Below are 20711 nucleotides of genomic sequence, written 5' to 3' on the forward strand. Positions count from 1 at the left end.
TATAGGTGCATGCCACCATACTTGGCTAATTTTTTAAAAATCTTTTCTTTCGGTACCAAATCTTGCTATGTTGCCCAGGCTGGTCTCAAACTCCTGGCCTCAACTGATCCTCCTGCCTAGGCATCCCAAGTTGCTGGGACTCTAGGCATGAGCCACTGTGCCTGGCTGGTTTTGATAACTTTATACACCTCATAGTCAAAACAGTAAGTTCCAGAAAGCTCCTTTGTATTCTTCCCAATGAAACCCTGCCCCACAACCATCCCTCCCTGATGTGTGACCCTAGTGAGTGTTGCCTTTTCTTGAGCTTCATGTAAACTGGACCCTGCTTGTGCATTCTTTGGCAGCTGACCCTTCATTCAGGGTCATGCCCCTGGGACCCATTCTCATTGCTGTGTCTCGGTAGTTTTTCTAAATTACTGCCTAGTGTTCCCTTCTGTGAATACAGCACCACTGGTTGATCCACTCACCAGTAGGTGGGCAGTGTTTGGCCAGCATGAATGAGGGCTTGTGTTGTTTCTCTTGGATGAGAGTTGTTTCTCTGAGAGTGGCGGACTGGCTGGGTCGCAGGGCAGGTGTGTGAGAGTCTCCTTCCTCACACAGTTTCACTAGGACTCAGAGGCCATGATCTTTTCTCTCCTGTGAAGGGCTTGAGACTTTCCGGAGTTGAGTTCATGTAGGTGTCCTCAGCTGTTAATGAGGGACGTGTGTGTGTTCCAATAACACTTCGTTTACAAAACCAGGAGGCAGTAGAGAGTTGGGCCTTCATTTCTAGTTTGCAAACTCCAGGTCTAGAAGGTAAGACAAGTACTAATTTTTAAAACCCACATGTCTTTAATTGCTCATTTTGAAAGCACTGTGAAGATAACACTAAGGGAGAGGGGATGGGGAGACTTTTTACATGTGTGTGGGGAGTCTGATGAATTTGTAAAACCTATGATTTTATAACTTTTCTGGCCTCTTTTTAGTTGCTACTGGAAGCAGTGGTACATATGTGAACCAGAGTGGACCTCCACAAGCTGTCTTTTGAAGTTGTTACTGTTAGCAGAGATGAACTGGCCCAGGGTTCAAGAAGCCTTTCTGGCTGGAGGAACGTGGATCAGTCCCTCCAGGCCTGGAAGAGGGTGGGGGTGGGGGGGGTGCACTCAATCTTACCATTTTCACAGATGAGAGTAATTTCATTTGAGAGGGGTATGCCAAGCCAGCGATGAAAACTTCAGGAATAGCTTTGAATATCTAAAGGAAGTGGGTAGGAAAGTGGGAGGTTGGGAGTTCTGGAGGGAGAGTTCCTGTAAAGCAGAGATTCCCAGGGCTGGCTCAACATCCACATTGCTTGGAGGGCTTTCCTGAAACACAGGTTTGCAGGCATGCCAGCCCTTGCTGTTTCCCACCTCTGCCCAGGCCTGGCCCTCTCATCAAGGCAGGAGAGCCCAGCTCCCAGGGCTGACTTTCTGGAACCAAGAATGAGGCTCTCCAGGCACAGAGACAATAGAAGCCTGGAACAGATCCTCAAAATGTGTGTGCTGAAGACATACTCAGGGTCCGATACTTGAGGGGCCATCCCACATTATAATCTCCAAATCTAGGCAGGTTCCGTTATTGGGCATTAACCCCTCGAGAAATCAGTGCCTGTAACTATGATTTGGATCATCTGTGCTTTGGATTTCTCTTTTAATCTCTGTCTCCTCCCCTTCCTAACCACAAGTGATTTATCAGCCTCTAATTCAACTTTGTTAGTCTTTGCCATCCAAGTCCCTGCAAGCACAAATAAAACCCAAAGGAAGCAGCAGACCTTTTTATCCAGCTGTGAAGACACTAAAGAAACACGAATTCATCTGACTTTCTAGAGTAATTGCTTTCCCCACACGGCACTAGAATCCTGGCATTCAGGGAGCAGCTTCAGCAGAGATGTGGCAGTAGAGAAATGACTGACTTAAGGATGGTTCAGGGCTGTTGTCCTCCCTGAAGGTGGTTCCACAGGACACAAAAGTTGTAGCAGAGCCTGTGAGAACAACTGTGTCCTTTGTCATCACTAGCTCTATCTGTTCATTGGGCAAATGTTGTTTTTATGACTGAAAGCTGGGCTTGCAAAGGACAACCAAACAGCCTCTAGCTTGCTGGTGCTCACAGTCTGGGAAGTCCTACGGTAAATTAGTATTTCTTTTTTGTGTTTTAGAGACAGAAATCTCACTCTGTTACCCAGGCTGGGGTGCAGTGGCATGATCATAGCTCACTGCAGCCTCCAACTCCTGGGCTCAAGCAATCCTCCTGCTTCAGCCTCCTGAGTAGCTGGGACTAAAGGTGCACACTACCATGCCTGGATGGTTTTTCAATTTTTTGTAGAGACAGGGTCTTGCTATGTTGCCCAGGCTGGTCTCAAACTCCTTGCCTCAGGCAATCCTCCTGCCTTGGCCTCCCTAAGTGTTGGGATTGCAGGCACGAGGCACCACACCCAGGCTTTTTTCATCTGTTTTTAGAGACAGGGTCTCCGTCTGTCACCCTGGCTGGAGTGCAGTGGTGTGATCATGGTTCACTGCAACCTTGAACTCCCAGGGTCAAGCGATTCTCTCACCTCAGCCTCCTGAGTAGTTGGGACTGCAGGCATGCATCACCATACCTGGCTTTTGTTTGTTTGTTTGTAGAGACTGGGTCTTGCTATGTTGTTCAGAGTGGTCTTGAATTCCTCCCACCTTGGCCTCCCAAAGCACTGGGATTATAGGTGTGAGCCACTGCGCTCAGCCTGGTAAACTGGTATGGCTAAGGAAAGAGTTTTTGGTGCCATTGTTCCCAGGTATTCACACTGTTTAAAATGTTTCTAATACATCCCTGCATTGATTGGTTGGTCGCTTGGTTGGTTTCTTGCCTCTGTTGGGCTCCATCGCCTTCCCCACTGTCTCCTTTTTCTACCTCATCTGGCCTTTATGGGGTGCTGTGTTGACAAAAGAGCTTTCCACCTGCGCCTCCCCAAGGGTGAGTGTCTGTAAGAGCTGCCCAGGGCCTGGGAAGGACAGTGGAGACACCAGGAACTCGTTCAGGAAACTTGTGCTCAGAATGGCACGGGTGTGCCGGCTCTCAGCTGCCTGACCCGCATTCTGAGGCCTGGTGGCGCCGTTGTTCTTCAGTGTGCGAACACCTGCTTGGCAGCGTCTGATACACCTCACCAAGCTGAAGGGCAGACCAGCTACCTGTGATTCCTGATAAAAATTCTATGCTTTACAGAATCCCTTCTATTTATGCCCACAACCAATGGAGGAGTGCTTTCTAAATGATAACCTCAAACTGTCAGTGTTGAGCTTGAGTTGGTGTCTGAGTTACTGAGCGTTCCACGTTCCATGCTCGTGGAAACCTGGCTCTGTTTGGAAGCAGCAATGCTGGGCCCTACCCCAGTTGTCCCATGAGATAATTGTGCTCTGTGCACACAGCTCCGGTCCCAGATCCTGGCTTTGTAGCATACATTTTCAAGGAGGACTCTTGGGCCACCACAGATACTGCCCTATCCATTGCTATTCTTGACGATATGCTTGTGTGTAATATGTTTGTATATGGCATAAGTTAGCCTTTTGCAGAATATGTAAATGAAAGGAGGAAACACCTCAATGTCATTATCCACGGGAAGTGTGTTCACTCTGTCTCTTCATTGTAAAAATGAGGCAGTGCCATTGCCCAGAGCTCTCTTGGCACCTTTTATACCCCTCACCGGCTGGCTTGGTGGCTGCAGGGGTGCCCTTCCCATCTCATTGGTTGGGTGTGTTGCATGGTGTTATGCTTTGGGAAGAAGGTTGTATGGTGCTGGTGTCACGGAGGCCTGTGTCAAGGTCTGCCCCATCACAGACTGATGCTTTGGTCTTAGGTGCTCAGCAGGTGCCTCGCTCGTAGGAAGCCTACGCAACTCCCTCTCCCACACCAGGGCCTTTATCTGCTGCTAGCTCACCGCCATCCTATGCGATGTGGCCTGTGATCACCTGGAACAGGAGAGGCAGCTTCCTGGGGTGTAGTTGCCTGCCCGACGTCACATAGCTGGCACGTGATGGATCCCGATCGGATGTGTATGCCCAGGGAAACCTCAAGTCACAGGCAGCTACCACAGCTCGAGCATCCCTAATCAGAAGGTCTGAAATCCTAAATGCTCCAAAGTTCAAAAGTTTTTGAGCACCAACATGATGCCACAAATGAAAAATTCCACAGCTGATCTCGTGGGACGGGTTGCAGTAAGAAAGCAGGTAGAGACCGGACAAGCTGCTACTGTTTGCCGTTGCTGGCGCCTGACAGCTGAAGCGGGTGTTCCGGTGCCATTGCTGTGCTGCTTACTTACCCTGGACACATTCCTCTCTCACTATATTGATGGCATGTCGTGCTTTTCACTGTTGAGTGCTTATATATCAGTAAGTGTAGGAAAATTACGGCTTGTTGGCAGCATATAAATTCAGAGTCCGGAATGACGGAGATGCCAGACAACCACAGATTGTGCACATGGGTGGCCGAGAGACTGACACTTTTGCTTTATGATGGTTCGGTGGATACAAACTTTGTTTCATGCACAAAATTATTAAGCATATTGTATAAAGTTACCTTCACACTATATGTATATATAAAGTGTATATGAAACAAAATGAATTTCAGGTTTAGACTTGAGTCCCACCCCCGAGATGTCTCATTATGTATGTGTAAGTATTCCAAAATCCAAAAACGTTGGAAATCCAAAACACTTCCGGTCCCAAGCATTTCGGAAGAGAGATGTTTAACCTGTACTTTAGAAAGCACTCAGACACTGGAGTTCATCGAGGGCAGCATTTCAGCAGCACCTGTGTTGTGTGTCTGCAAATCAGAATGCATCCCTATCCCATCATTGACACCAAAAGTAGTTATGATGCCTGTGGCAATGACTCATACCTATACTCCCAGCGCTTTGGGAGGCCAAGGCAAAAGGATCACTTGAGCCCAGGAGTTTGAGGCCAGCGTAGGCAACATGGTGAACCCCATCTCTACAAAATAATTTAAAAACTAGCCAGGCCATAGTGGCATACACCTGTGGTCCCAGCTACTCAGGAGACTAAGGCAGGAGGGTCACTTGAGCCTGGGAGGTCAAGGCTACAGTGACCCATGATCACGCCACTGCACTCCAGCCTGGGCAATAGAGCAAGACCCTATCTCTGTCTCAAAAAAAAAAAAAAGAAAAAAAAATAGGTGAGGAGGACCCTGCGGTGTGTGTTCCTTAAGTCATCTGCAAGATTCGGAAATTTTCCCGTCCTCCTTGCTAAAGATAATTGTTAACCCTATTCAGAAAACAGTGGTGAATTATTGATTACAGAGCCGTTCAAAACTGTTTAGTTGTGTTGGGAACATTCATACACAAGGTCCTTTTATGGAGAACTTAACCATGGTGTCTTGAAAAAAATGCGGCTTCTTCCCTTTTACAATTCTGCACAAAAAGCGAAAGTGATTGAAAGCAACAAGTGCATTTACATTCTGTTCAAGTGAAGGCATAACAATGCATGTAATAAATATTTGCCTACCAGGCCCTGAAGGAAATAGCCCAGCTCCCTGCCCTCTGTAGAGATGCTTTCAGCCCAGGGAGGAGCGTGGAGGCAGGTGAGCAATGGGATGATTTGAGAGAGTCCCCTTGCTGGGGCGTGACCTGGAGGTGGGGTGATGTCAGGGCAGGACTGGGAGAACTGAGGGCTATGTGAGAAGGAACCAGCCATCCTGAGGGCTGTGTGGAGGCAGGAGCAGCGCACAAGGAGACTCAGAAAAATGGGCCCAGTGTCCTCAGGGAGCTTATCACGGACAGATGGAACGTGGAGATAAAACTGCCACCTCTCATAGGTGGAAACCTTGCATTCAGACACGGGGCTGGCTGTCTCAGTGGAAGCAAAAATGGAGTAATGCCAACAGCATCTCTAGAGTGTTTGTTTTTTTCCTAACAGTGGTTTCAGTCCTGTCATAGCACGTTGAGTGACTGAGTACATTGATGGTGGCCCTTCCTGCAGGTTTGTGCCCTTCAGATTAGTTCTGTTTGGCTTTGAGGTGCTGTTTTAGAGCCTCGTGCTCCAGCTCCTTCAGTGGCGGCCAACCCAGGGAGAATGGCAGGGCCACGGGCTCCATGTTGCAGATCTCTGAAGCCTCTGCTGCTTGGAGCCTGCTGGCCCTCTCCCCTCTGGGAACTGTGCAAGCAGCTGTCTCCTTGGGAACGTGGCATTAGCATGTTTTGCATGAGAATGAACACCAACCAAGGCTGAATATCAATTGGATCCTAGAGTGCAGCTGCCTTTGAAATGTTCCTTTGTGTGGCCCAACTTCCTGCTGCAGTGGATTCCTGGAGCTTGTGTGAAGACACCAAGTCCTTAAGTCATCTTAGTGCCTTGCTTGCTCTATCGCTGGATCTTGCTGTCACCATTTATTTTATCCTTAGAAGTATGGCAAAGAGAAATACATACATATATACAGAGACAAATGTATATACATACATATATACACAGACACAACAGAGACACACGTACCTACACGTGCATACAACATATACAACCTGGCACACACCCACAACATACATCTCCACACAGACACAACACAGGCACACGTACCCACACATACATACAACACACAACACAGACACACACAACATACATGGACACAGAGACATGCATCTACACACATATACAACCCAGATGTACACATACAACATACATCTACACACAGACATGTACATTCAGACACAACCCAAACTCATACATCTACACGTGCAAACAACCAGACATACACATACAACATACATCTACACAGAGATATACATCTACACACATACACAGCCCAGGCACACACACAGTGTACGTACAGACAGACATTTATACACATACAACATGCATCTACACAGATACAACATAGACACAGACAACATCCACACATAGATCTGTGTACATACCCACCAGATGCATACAACATATAGACATGCATAAACACATAGACATGCATCTGTGCACAAGCGCAACATAGACCAGTCACACAACCTACAGAGCTGCCACTTGGAACCAATTAGAAACAAAAGTTGGAATATGACCCCAGCAGAGGCCCAAATCCCCATTTTGGTCCTTTTCTTCATTTGTGTTGGTGACCCTGATTTCCCAGATTCTTATCATCTATGACAATAAAAACCAATTAGTGATTTTATAGTTTGACTTTACAAGGTGGGGGTGGGGGGTGAACTTGGTCCAGACATTGCTGTGCTACTGCAGGTCTGAATGAAGTGCAGTGTTGGGATGGAGCGCCCTGTGCCTCTCTTCTGGCGTGGGAAGTGGCAGTGCAGCACACGCCACTCCCCTGAGAACAGAGCACCCAGCTCCTGTAGTTTGGCCCTCTAGGAAGATGGGAAGGAGCCTGTGGGCAGTTTCTGATTAGGAGAGAAGCCAGGAGCCAGCCTGCCATCCAGTTTCTCAGTGGGTCTCTTGTTCCATGTCATTGTTCACTTCTCACAGGGGCTTTGCTCCCTGCAGGTGAGTTCTCTTTCGTTTATGGGTGGATCTCGGAGCACTTCTGCAGAAGGCACTTTGCAAGTAGAGTTCCTTTTTAATCAATGGGTGACCAAAGGCACTTGGATTACTTGGATTTTAGCAATAAATTGTAGTACATTTAATTATCTGTTTCTGGCTGGGCGCGGTGGCTCACACCTGTAATCCCAGCACTTTGGGAGGCTGAGGCAGGTGGATCACGAGGTCGGGAGATTGAGACCATTCTGGCTAACACAGTGAAACCTGTACTAAAAATACAAAACAATTAGCTGGGCGTGCTGGCGGGCACCTGTAGTCCCAGCTACTCGGGAGGCTGAGGCAGGAGAATGATGTGAACCCGGGAGGCAGAGCTTGCAGTGAGCCAAGATCACACCACTGCACTCCAGCCTGGGTGACACAGCGAGACTCCGTCTCAAAAAAAAAAAAAAAAAAAAAAAAAAGATATCTGTTTGATCTGTTTCTATGATGTGGTGATGTGATAGGGTTTGGCTGTGTCCCCACCCAAATCTCATCTTGAATTGTATCTCTGAGAATTCCCACGTGTTGTGGGAGGGACCCAGGGGAAGTAATTGAATCATGGTGGTTGGTCGGGCTGGTCTTTCCCCTGCTATTCTCATGATAGCGAATAAGTCTCACAAGACCTGATGGGTTTTTCAGGGGTTTCCGCTTTTGCTTCCTCCGTTTTCTCTCGCCACTGCCATGTAAGAAGTGCCTTTCACCTCCCGCCTTGATTCTGAGGCCTCCCCAGCCATGTGGAACTCTAAGTCCAATTAAACCTCACTTTGTTCCCAGTTTCGGGTATATCTTTATCAGCAGCGTGAAAACGAACGAATACATGGCACTTTTAAAGAACAGGTACCGGTACTTTCAAGTGGGTCTATGGGTGCTATATTTCAGGAGTTTTTAAAGGGAAAAAAAGTTCAAGTGTACCTCACCTCTTTGGAATGAAATGAATTATTGAATGCTGAAATATTGAGGCTGGGCACAGTGACTCACACCTGTAATCCCAGTACTTAGGAGGCCCGGAGGCCAAGGCAGATGGATCCGTGAGTCCAGGAGTTTGAGACCAGCCTGGGCAACATGGTGAAACCCCATCTCTACAAAAATACAAAAATTAGCTGGGTGTTGCGGTGGGAGGATCACCTGCCAAGGAGGTGGAGGCTGCAGCGAGCCCAGATTGTGCATTCCAGCCTGGACAACAGAGTAACACCCTGTCTCACACACACACACACACACACACACACACAAAAAAAAAAAAAAAAAAAAAAAAAAAGGAAGGAAGGGAAATGGAATATTGAATACTAAACCATTGAATATTGAAATGCAATGTGGGGGAGACATCTGACCTGTGAGAGCACTTCTCAGAATGCAGGTCAATTTGGCAGTATTTTAATGCCATTCTGTGTTTTGTAACCAGACAGATGTATTGTTCTGTAACCCATGCATAGCTGTGTTCAAATTTTGTTTTGTTTTGTTTTGTTTTGAGATGGAGTCTTGCTTTGTCACCCAGGCTGGAGTGCGGTGGTATGATCTCAGCTCACTGCAACCTCCACCTCCCAGGTTCAAGCAACTCTCATGCCTCAGCCTCCCGAGTAGCTGGGATTACAGGTACACGCCACCATGCCTGGCTAATTTTGTATTTTTAGTAGAGGCAGGGCTTCACCATGTTGGCCAGGCTGGTCTCGAACTCCTGACCTCAAGTGATCCGCCTGCCTCGGCCTCCCAAAGTGCTGGGATTACAGATGTGAGCCACTGCGCCCAGCCGTTCAAGTTATTTTGATAACACTTCAAGCTAGGAGTTTCTGTTAGTGTCTGCCTGGTGCACATGAGAAATCCGACTTCCTTGAGTGGGGTTGCTGTTGTCTGAAGCTCTGAGGTTGAGCTATTTGGTTACAGCTTGTTTTCTAAGCCTGTGCTGTGTCTTCGGCCTCCTCTAAGCTGAGAGCAGACCTGCCCTCCCAACACTTTGGGACCAGACCTCCCAATACTTTGGGAGGCTGAGGCAGGTGGATCGCTTGAGGACAGGAGCTCAAGACCAGCCTGGCCAACATGGCGAAACCCCATCTCTACTAAAAATACAAAAATTAGCCGGGCATGGTGGTGCATGCCTGTGGTTCCAGCTACTCGGGAGACAGGCAAGAGGATCACTTGAACCCAGGAGTTTGAGACTACCCCGGGCAACACAGACCCCATCTCTACAAACATTTTAAAAGTTAACCAAGCATGGTGATGGGCACCTATAGTCTTAGCTACTTGTAAAGCTGAAGTGGTAGGATTGCTTGAGTCCAGGAGTTCAAGGCTGCAGCATGCTATGATCACGCCACTGTACTCCAGCCTGGGCAACAGAGCGAGACCCCAACTCTTATTTGTTGGTCTTAATTTTCATAATGCAGTACTGATTTTCAAGGTTTTATTAAATAAGTGGTTTGCAGCTCATCTTAGAAAGGTTTACCCCTTTGTATATGGCAATTTTCCATGAGCCACATAAAAATACTGTGACTTGAAGTAAATATTTCTGAATCTAGCCCTATGTGAGCATTTCCACAAACATTCATGTTGTTTCTGAAATTTTTGTTCATTTGTTCCTGCAAAAACAAATGCAATTTGTGTGTGCATGTGTGTCTGTGTGTGATGTGTGCACCTGTGTCTTGAATGCTTCATGTTCCCTTGTGGGACGTGCCAGTCGACAGCCTCATGTTGTCCGAGGTGTGTCACGACTCCCCACCTTGCATGAGGAGTTGCGGTGGCGACAGGTGTGGGAAAGTGCATATGGATTTAACTGCTGAAAGTGGCTTCAGGGGATTGTGAAGATCCAGGTCCAGTTCTTTGTGGCGGGAAGGTGTTATTGGAATTGTTGATTAATTTGTACTTGTTCTTCCTCTAGACAAGCAGATGTCCAGTGTTGGGAAGGCAGCCCAGGATCACAGCAGCACCCACCGAGTCAGAACGCACCGAACCCACCCACATTCTCTGAACCATCTCACTCCCAGGGAGCCCCAGAGCTGCCCCAGGAGGGCCGGGGCCAAGCAGGAACCCTACCTCGAGATTATAGATACTCGGAGGAGAGCATCCCAGCAGACTTGGGACCCCGAGCCCACAGCCCTGGCTCACCCCTGCATGCTCGAGGACAAGACTCGTGGCCAGTGAGCTCAGCCCTGCTCGCCAAGAGGCCAGCCCCACAGAGGCCACCGCCACCCAAGCGCGAGCCCAGGAGATACAGGGCCACAGACAGCGCACCTGCCGACGCACCCCTGGCCGTCCTTGGCAGGCCCTTCCCAACACCGTCCCCTGCATCCCTGGATGTGTGTGTGGCCCGTCTGTCCCTCTCCCACAGCCCCTCTGTGTTCAGCAGTGCCCAGCCCCAGGACATCCCGAAGGCCGCTGCCTGTGAGCGTGGAAGCCAGCATGTGAGTGGGGACACATCCCTTCCTCTGCCAGAAGCACCGCTCCCTCCCAAGCAGCAGCACCTGCGCCTGCAGACGGCCACCATGGAGACCTCGCGCTCCCCCTCGCCCCAGTTCGCTCCCCAGAAGCTGACGGACAAACCTCCCCTGCTCATCCAGGATGAGGATTCAACCAGGTACTGTCCTGCCACAGTGTTCCCTCCCCACGAGGCTCCTTCCGTGAGACACAGGTTCTCAGTGGGTCTTTCTGGGGAGACACCTGGGCACCTTGCTTTAGCTCAAGGCGTTGGACTCAAAGTCAGTCCTGGGGAATAACTGCGTGGACAGAAAGTGCAGCTTCAGTGGTGGTTGGATTTTTATCTCATTGAGGGGCTGCTCTTTCCTACAGGGAACAGGGGTAGATGTGAATAGGTGGTTCATCTTCCCCTTTTTCCAAGCCAGATGCATTTATAGCTGCATTACCCACAGGCATCTGCAGGGTAGAGGTCTGTTTTGTTGTTGCTGTTGTTGTTGTTGTTGTTGTTGTTTTAATGCAGTCAATATTTGTGATTGGAATTGATTTGAACGTAAGCATGCCACCGTTAGGTGAAATTGGTAACATTGTAAGGTTCTGAAAGGAAAGTATCTTACTTCTTTCACGCTGCTCTAGTAAAGATCTCATAGCCTGCACGGCTGGTTAACAGTGTTTTTCATGGTGTCTAGTATTTTCTTACTCCTTTTTTTCCAGATTTTTTTTAAATGTTAGAAAGCTAAGCTGGTATACACCTTTTGTTAAAGCAGAAGAATACTCATTCATGTTTCATGGTGCTATCAGGATTTCAGGCATGGAATTATTGCGTCCATTGAGATGTTGGTAAATGTCAGGCAGGGACTTGACCTTTCAAGAGCGCTAGGCCCAGCATGGTAGCTCACACCTGTAATCCCAGCACCTCGAGGGGTCAAGGCAGGTGGACTGCTTGAGCTCAAGGAGTTCAAGGCTAGCCCAGGCAACATGGCAAAACCCTGTCTCTACTAAAACTACAAAAAATTAGCCAGGCATGGTGGTGCATGCCTATAGTCCCAGCTTCCCAGGGAGGAGGCTGAAGTGGGAGGATCACCTGGGCCTGGAGGTCAAGGCTGCAGTAAGCCAGGAGGGCACCACTGCACTCCAGCCTGGGTGACAGAGTGAGACCTTGTGCAAAAAAGAGCACTGGCTGTTTAGCTTTTTTCACACACAAACACCACCTCCTTGAGTGCCTTGAAGGACTGAGAAATGAAAGAAGGGGAGAATTTCTGTCTCATCCTCTAGAGCAGTGGCTTTCAACCTAGGAGGTAGAGGGCGATTTTAGCCCCTAGGGGACATTGGGCAATGTCTGGAGATAGTTTTTGTTGTCCTAAGTGGGATGGGAGTGGGGGGTGCTCTCTGCATCCAGTGCTGGAGCCCAGGGAGGCCGCTCAGGGTCTGCAGTGCATGGACAGCCCCCACAGAGCATTGTCTGACTGCAGATGCCAGCTGCTGTTAGGCTGGGAACCCTGCTGTAGAGCTGCACGCCCAGTACAGGACCCACCATCACCTGTGCTGTGTAAATGTGGAGCAAAGAAAACCAAGTCGATGAATGCGGGTCCTCGGTCACACCAGGTGTGGAGGATGGCTGCCGTCCTGGACAGGACAGATAACAGGTATTCCCATCACCGCAGAAAACTCTGTGGGACCTCACTGCTCTAGAGTCTCAAGTCATTTTTTTTCTTAGCTTCTAAGTAACTCAGCAGAGAAAGGATATGACTGATACTGATCCTGTATCTCCAGCGGAGGCGTTGTAACCACAGCTTTCTCTGTGGGCCAAAACTGGGCTTTGCATCATTTAAAATGTATCTAAAGATCACTCAGCTATCCTTTCAATTGGTAACATTGTAAGGTTCTGAAAGGAAAGTGTCTTACGCCTTTCAGGCTGCTCTAGTAAAGATCTCATAGACTGCACGGCTCATTAACAGGAAAAATTTGTGAGTTGATGAGGGCTGGTTGCTGGAAGGTCCGATCCACTGTGTTCTGTCCTTATTTTGAAGTCAAGGCTTGTGAAACTGTTCTCATGTGGAAGTCAAGAGCGTTTTTAAGAAGAGAGACCATTTCTATTAAAAAATGATCAGGAATAGATGCTTTGTTGGAAAGTGTATGTGAACCTGTGGGAGACAGGAGATTTGGTTTTTTCTTTCCCAGTATTATATTTTATATTATTATTATTATTACTATTATTATTATTATTATTCCCTGTCGCCCAGGCTGGAGTTCAGTGGTGCGATCTTGACTCCTGGGTTCAAGTGATTCTCCTGCCTCAGCCTCCCGAGTAGCTGGGATTACAGGCGCACGCCACCAAGGCAGGCTCCAATTTTTGTATTTTTGGTAGAGACGGGGTTTCACCATGTTGGCCAGGCTGGTCTCAAACTCCTGACCTCAGGTGATCTGCCTGCCTCGGCCTCCCAAAGTGCTGGGATTACAGGGGCGAGCCACTGCGCCCAGCCTCTTTCCCAATACTTTAAAACCTGTGAAGGGAGATTTGTTTGTGTTGTTTAATTTTTTCTATTGTGCACATCAAATTTCTGCACAAAAGGGGGAGGATACCAACACAGGCTGATGTGAAAGTCAGTAATAGGCAAGCAGAGCTTCTATGGGGGGATGAAGGGAGTGCAGAGGTTCTGCGTTTGCTGCTGCTTGGATAAGGTGGCCGGGTTTTCCTCCTCCTTTTATTATTATTTCTTAACAGAGAGGTGGGGGGTGGTCTCACTGTGTTACCCAGGCTGGTCTCAAACTCCTGGGCTCAAGCAGTCCTCCCACCTCAGCCTCCCACAGTGCTGGGATTCCAGGTATGAGCCACTGTGCCTAGCCAGGGTTTTCCTTTATAAGTCTGACCTATCTAAACGGTATTTTCCACAGTTAGACTTTGTAAATTTTCTTCATGAGGAAGCAGTTGTGAGGTGTCTGTCAGTCCCTAGATAAAACACATCAGATGTTAATGGACCCTACTGGAGAGAGGGAGGAAAATACACAGTTAGTTCATCTCAGCCTGAGCACCACTCCCTTGATAGGGAACGAGCCCTCCTGCATTCCCAGTCACCAGTGAAAGAGGGAAAAACAGCATGAAATTTAGAGATCGTGGCTGCCCTCGTGCTGTGGAAAATTTGATTCATTTGCGTAACGTCGTAGGGGCAGTTTTGGGTTGACTTCATTAGAAACACATCCTAATTTGGGGTTGTGGAGTTTGGCCTGTTTCTTTTTGCTTCCCTCCTGACCACTAGCATACGGGGCTGCTTCTCCAGTGCTTTGAAAAGCTCTTGGCTGAGTTGGCCCTGGTCAGCGTGGTCCAGCACGGTGCTGCTGAGAGCAGCAGGTGCAGGTCTGCCCCAGACAAGGGACTGTGGCATTGCCGGGCCTGTTCCTCCCGTGCTCTCTCCCCCAGTCTCCCAGGGGTGCTTTAGGTGCCTCTCTAGTCCCTTTCATCCAGAAACTTTTTTCTTTTTTTTTTTGAGATAGAGTCTTGCTCTGTTGCCCAGGCTAGAGTGCAGTGGTGCGATCTCAGCTCACTGCAACTTCTGCCTCCCAGGTTCAAGTGATTCTTGTGCTTCAGCCTCCTGAATAGGTGGGATTACAGGTACGCACCACCACACCCAGCTAATTTTTGTATTTTTAGTAGAGACAGGGTTTCGCCATGTTAGCCAGGCCGGTCTCGAACTCCTGACCACAAGTGATCTGCCCGCCTTGGCCTCCCAAAGTGCTGGGATTACAGGCATGACCCACCACACCTGGCTGAAACTTTTTTTTAAAAAAGCACATCTGTGCCCTTTGGGAGTAATACAGAACCGATGACTCCCTGCTTACTGTGAGATCATATCTCACTGGTGTGCAAATCTGTGCAACACTAGCTTGAAGCACCGGGGGACGGGGGTACAAGAATAGTGTGGAGTGGGCTGCCCTGCACATGGCACAGGAACTTCTCCTGAGTGGGATGGTGGGGGGCTCTGGCCTGACTCCAAGCACAGCCACTCCAGAGAGGAGCTCTCCCCAGGCCCTGAGAAGTATGCAGTATGCGGAACTGCAGCAACCTAAGGACAGATGGGAATCCTGGAAAATGCCCATCCACTGCAGGCTTCACCTACAAAAGAACGTTTAACCAAACAGGGCTTGTTAAAGTTTGCATTATCATCGGCGAAATGACAAATGGTATTAAACAGTCCTCACAGCCCCCCACAAACCCCTGGAGGACACCTCGGGATGCCTCAGGGGTGACATTGGCAGTTTGAGCATGGAAAGGATGCTGGGGTTGGAAGGCGGAGGCAGGAGTCAGAGGGAGCTTCTTGAGGCCTCTGTCTCATCCAGGATGTGCGATCATGGAGGCTCCTTCAAGTCGGATGGCTGGCTAGTGCCTTCGAGTCAGGTTCCCATCCGAAGGGGAGGGCAGGGGATGCGTCAATCGGGGTCTGTGGCTGGAGCATGCTTTGCGATTTCAGCAGACTGTTTTTCTTCCAGAATTGAGCGGGTGATGGACAACAACACCACGGTGAAGATGGTGCCCATCAAGATCGTGCACTCGGAGAGCCAGCCAGAGAAGGAGAGCCGCCAGAGCCTGACGCGCCCTGCTGAGCCACCCGCCCTGCCCCGCGGGCTAGAGAAAGACCAGATCAAGACACTGAGCACGTCGGAGCAGTTCTACTCCCGCTTCTGCCTGTACACGCGTCAGGGTGCTGAGCCCGAGGCCCCACATAGGGCCCAGCCAGCTGAGCCCCAGCCCCTGGGCACCCAGGCGCCCCCCGAGAAAGACCGCTGCGCCTCCCCTCCGGGGCTCAGCTACATGAAGGCCAAAGAGAAGACTGTGGAAGACCTGAAGTCGGAGGAGCTGGCCAGGGAGATTGTGGGGAAGGATAAGTCCCTGGCCGACATCCTGGATCCCAGTGCGAAGATCAAAACCACCATGGACTTGATGGAAGGTATCTTCCCCAAAGACGAGCACCTCCTGGAAGAAGCCCAGCAGCGGAGGAAGCTGCTCCCCAAAATCCCCTCTCCTAGAAGCACACAGGAGAGGTGAGTAGACGTGGCCTCCCAGCTTCGGCGTGACTCTGCCTGGCATCTCTTAAACTTGTAAAGGGAAAGGGGGCATGCCTCTCTGTTTTCATGTGTGCTTTTGGGGAAGACAGATTTTCGTAAGGGCTCCTCAATACTTAGCACTTTTTGACTTTTTTGTGAGCCTCCTGAAAGAGGAATGGAGGGTTCATGGCCCCATCCCAGGGAATGATGACTTTGGCCCTGACATGAAAATCCACACTACAGGCCACCACGCCTTGGCCTGAGGCCAGCAAGATTTCTGATGATGGCCACAAGTCTCCTTTCTCGTAAGACAGCTGTTCTCAATGGGGCCGTTGTCTACCCTGGGGGACAGTTGGCAATATCACTGTGGGGAGGGGTGCTCCGAGCATCTGGTGGGTGGAGCCTGGGGACGCTGCTCAACATCTACAGTACACAAGAGGGCCCCCACCACAGAGAGTCATCCAGCCCCCACATGTTCCTAGTGCCAACATGAGAATGAAGGCTTAGATTGAATATATATGTGGTTCTTTATGAAATGGATTTTTAAAACTTTATTTGAAATTTTTTTACATCTGCATTAAAAAAAAAGTATTATAATTTGGCCATGCGTAGTGATGCACACCTGTAATCCCAGCACTTTGGGAGACCAAGGTAGGCGGATCATTTGAGCCCATGAATTCAATACCAGCCTGGGCAACATGGCAAAACCCTGTCTCTACAAAAAGTACAAAAATTAGCCAGGCATGGTGGTAGATACCTGTAGTCCCAGCTACTCGAGAGGCTGAGGTGGGAGGATCACTTGAGCCCAGCAGTTGGAGGCTACAGTGAGCTATGATGGTGCCACTGCACTCCAGTGTGGGCGACAGAGCAAGACCCCATCTCTTGAAATAGAAAGGAAAAAAAAAATTATGACAATTTACACCTGCCTGAACGAATGTATTTTAATTGGTTTTGTAAGTAGCACTTTCAGCATATCTCCTTCAGCCGCTTGACCACAAAGGCATGCGTGGTGGCATCTTCCCTGCTGCTGACATACATTCTGCCAGCACAGCATCATTCATGGGTGGGAAGGTGGAGTGGGTGTGACACACAGCCAAGGAGGAGCAGCTGGACCAAGTGAACCCAGGCAGGAGGGCGCCAACAGGGCTGCTGGGAGGAAGGGAGAAGGGTTGGTGTTTGTAGATAGCATCACACGTGCCCTTGTCCTCATCAACCCAGGCTCCTGGTAGAGGTGATCTGTGCTCTCACCTCTATGGCAGAGATTTTTAGACATTCCTGCTTATTTGAGTTTTTGCCGTTTTTAAAAACTACATTTCCTACACTTACGAGTATCCATTTGGCAGGGTTGATGGTTTTTAGTTTTAACCTTGTTACCTACTTATTTTTCCCCGTTTGGCTGTCTCATCTCCCTGGCTGGTGTCCTTTTGTGAGCGCCAGCGTTGATTTGTCACAACCCAGGGAGTGGGGCGGAGGGGCTGTTTGCATGCACAGTCCCAGCTCATTGACGTTCCCACGCCTTTACCCAGGAAAGAGGAGCCCAGCGTGCCTGCGGCCGTATCCCTGGCCACCAATTCTACCTACTACAGCACGTCGGCCCCCAAGGCGGAGCTGCTGATCAAAATGAAGGACATGCAGGAGCAGCAGGAGCGTGAAGAAGATTCGGGGAGCGACTTGGACTATGACCTGTCGGTAAAGAAGGTAGGAGAGCCCATTTCAAATGACAGTGTGCGCGTGTCCAGGCAGGGGCAGGCATCCGGACCACACCATCCTACCCCAGTGCAGACCCTGTACCACGTGTCCCAGGGCGTTTGTGTTCAGCTTTCACTCAGGACAGTGGAATTTGAGGTGATATTAATGAAGCCCTCTGTGGTTAGTTCTGTGTTCTAATCTTGACCCATTCCACCAACATCTCTTTGCTGTTTCAGTAGGATCCAGTGTCAAATTAGTTTAGTCACCATTCTTTTTCATTTTATCTTATTTATTTTTGAGACAGGGTCTTGCTCTGTCGTGCAGGCTGGAGTGCAATGGTGTGATCATGGTGCACCGCAGCCTTGACCTCCTGGCCTCAAGCGATCCCCCTGCCTCAGATAAAGGAAAATTATTTTCAAATTAGAAAGTGGTAACTTTTTTTTTGGACAGAGTCTCCCTCTGTGGCCCAGGCTGGAGCGCAGTGGCACAATCTCGGCTCACCGCAACCTCTGCCTCCCAGGTTCAAGCAATTCTCCTACCTCAGCCCGTCGAGTAGCTGGGATTACAGGCACCTGCCACCAAGCCTTGCTAATTTTTGTATTTTTAGTAGAGACAGGGTTACACCATGTTGGCCAGGCTGGTCTCAAACCTCAAGTGATCCATCCACCTCAGCCTCCCGAAGTGCTGGGATTACAGGCGTGAGCCTCTGCTTCCGGTCTAGAAGGTGATAACTTTTTGGTTCAAGGTATTAAAAAGGAAATGAAAATTAAGGGTTTGGGTCTTGGGGCTTTTACGGGCCCTCCGTCTGGCACAGGGTACCATTCGCTTCATTCTGGCTGCACATTCCTCTTTTGAAAAATAAAGAATCCAAAACATGTTCAGTTTTTCCACCCAGAACCAGGAAAATCATACCGTCTGGACCATTTGAATTTGGGCCACACCCTGCCTGGATGTAGAGAACTGCATTCTTTGCTCGCATGCCTTTGTTTTTCATGATATAATGAATTTCAGAAGCTGCATGCCTTGATTCTGCCGCCCTCATCTGTGGGGCACTCTGTCCACCTGCTTTGGGAGGCTGGAGATGCTGGGAAGCCGCCTCACCAGAAGTGTGGCTCTGGAACTGAGTGAGTCACTGTGGCCTGGAAGTTGGCCTCACTTTAGTTCAGCAAGCGTGAGTTGGGCACCTGCACCAGAAGCACGTGCTATACATCCCAGCTCTCTATGGTGCTGGTGACTCAGCGGTCCTGTTTTCCTGCTTGATTTGACAAAGTGGCCACTGCTGTATTACATTTTCTCCCTGCTTTCCCGCAGCCACACACTTATGATGTCGCACGTTCCTGCAACACGTGCACAGGCGGAGGCATGTTCAGGGAGGAAGTGAGTACAGCACAGGTGGGGACTTAGCAGGCCACCTGCTCTGTAGCTGCTTCAGGGGAACACATGAGACCCGAATTCCGCAGGCTTCCAACATTCCCAGGGGGACCACAGTTGTCCCAGTCACCGCATTGCTAGGTGGTCATAGAGCTGAGAGCCAAATCAGGGGACCCTCTATTTTAGGAGAAGACTAAGGACCGAGGTGAGAGAGTGGAAGTCCCAGGCAGGGATACAGCAGGGGTCTCTGGTGCCTGGTAGAGAAGCAGCACGCAGAGACGACAAAATATGGTTTTATACTAGGGTAGCTCAGAAGGACTCTGCCTAGAAAAGAGAGCACCATGTTGAGTTGTGGGGCTTCTTCAGGAGAAGCAGATGGCTGATTGCTTTAAGTTTGGAATCTTTGAGAATTATGGCTTTTCCCTGGAAGCAGGAGGTGAGTGCAGGGCCCAGACAGAAAAGACCTTGTTTTCCCCATAGAAGGGAATAAAAGGTGGAGGAAGGGAATGGCCCAGGGCTCAATCGCCCTGAGTCTCGGCCCATCTTAGTGAAGGGGTGAGAGTGGCTGTGTGACTGGTCTCTACTGTTGCAGGCTCTTACCTGAGCCTCCCGGAAAGCCACATGCTGCAAGAAATAGCAGATGGGCCTCCCATACAGTACGGACCACAGTGGTGAGCCCTTCAGCACCCTGGGTGGTGTGGACAGCCACAGATCTGTGCGCTGTCCCAGGCCAGGTCTTGTCTCAGAAATCTTTGAAAGCCAACGGTTGCTCTTTATACAATGGCCCTTTAACAAAGGGGAAATGGTTTCAATAAAAATGTGCATGTGACACGTAAAAGAACCAATAAAGAAATCTGGACTCCTTCCAGAGAGCCCAGTTTCAAATTAGCTCAACTGAGGTAGATTTTGAGGGCACGTGTTCACGCACCGTATAAAATCTACATTTCCGTAATTGCTGAAGAAGAATGGCACTGAAAAATTCCTGAACAGCCCTGACAGGCGTCTTTCCATATCCACAGTTACCTGCATTGCTTACAGTCTTTCTTCAGGCTAGCATTGGTATCAGATAGGAATTTGGGAAGTTCTTCATGCCTATTTCCTGTTTTGTGCTTTTCCCTCAAGTGATGAGTATCTAAAATTTGGCCACATTCTCAGCTGTGAGATTCTCGATTTAAACAGTCTCTCCAGATAGGTAGTGAGTAGGAAAAGGTACAAACTGCTTTTCCTCTGCTCTCACGCCACAGCAACCAACACAGAAGACTTTGGTGACCACATGTGTGAGGGGGGTTTTCCCACACACCCAGCAAGCAGTCACTTCTGCAGCGGACACCAACTGGGTGGCCTCTGATTCAGTTCAGTTGTGACACTGTCAAACTGGAGGTAGCGTCATATCCCACAGGTTGAGGGCTCAGTCCCCAAGACTGCACCCCCCACACACACCAGTTGCAAGTCTGAGTCTCAGGGACTTCTGACCAACCACCTACAAGTTGGGGTTCCCATGACCCCTGTTTAGTTTCCATTACTTTGCTGGAGTGGCTCACAGAACTCAGGGAAACATTTACGTCTATGATAAGGAGTGTTACAGAGGATACAGATGAAGACATGTGTAGGGCGAGGCATTGGGAAAGGGGTGTAGAGGAGCTTCCATGCCCTCCCTGGGTGCTCCACCCTCCAGGAACCTTCCTGTCTTCACCCGTC

General features: G+C 49.3%; 2 protein-coding genes across 4 annotated transcripts in view; both read left to right on the forward strand.

The window, feature by feature from the left end:
* Window positions 1–20711, forward strand: part of CLCN4 (chloride voltage-gated channel 4) — a 508359-nt gene that overhangs the window by 190524 nt on the left and 297124 nt on the right. The gene's annotated exons all lie outside the window — the stretch shown is intronic.
* The window catches only part of SHROOM2 (shroom family member 2), a 163603-nt gene that overhangs the window by 134599 nt on the left and 8293 nt on the right, over window positions 1–20711 (forward strand). For all 3 annotated transcript variants that reach the window (XM_050776576.1, XM_050776577.1, XM_050776578.1), the window contains 3 exons: window positions 10381–11076; window positions 15399–15950; window positions 17480–17651. In XM_050776576.1, the coding sequence (XP_050632533.1) occupies window positions 10381–11076; window positions 15399–15950; window positions 17480–17651 (1420 nt within the window). The remainder of the gene's footprint in view (window positions 1–10380; window positions 11077–15398; window positions 15951–17479; window positions 17652–20711) is intronic.

The sequence above is a fragment of the Macaca thibetana genome, chromosome X, assembly GCF_024542745.1.
Source record: "Macaca thibetana thibetana isolate TM-01 chromosome X, ASM2454274v1, whole genome shotgun sequence".
NCBI classification, from domain to species: domain Eukaryota; kingdom Metazoa; phylum Chordata; class Mammalia; order Primates; family Cercopithecidae; genus Macaca; species Macaca thibetana.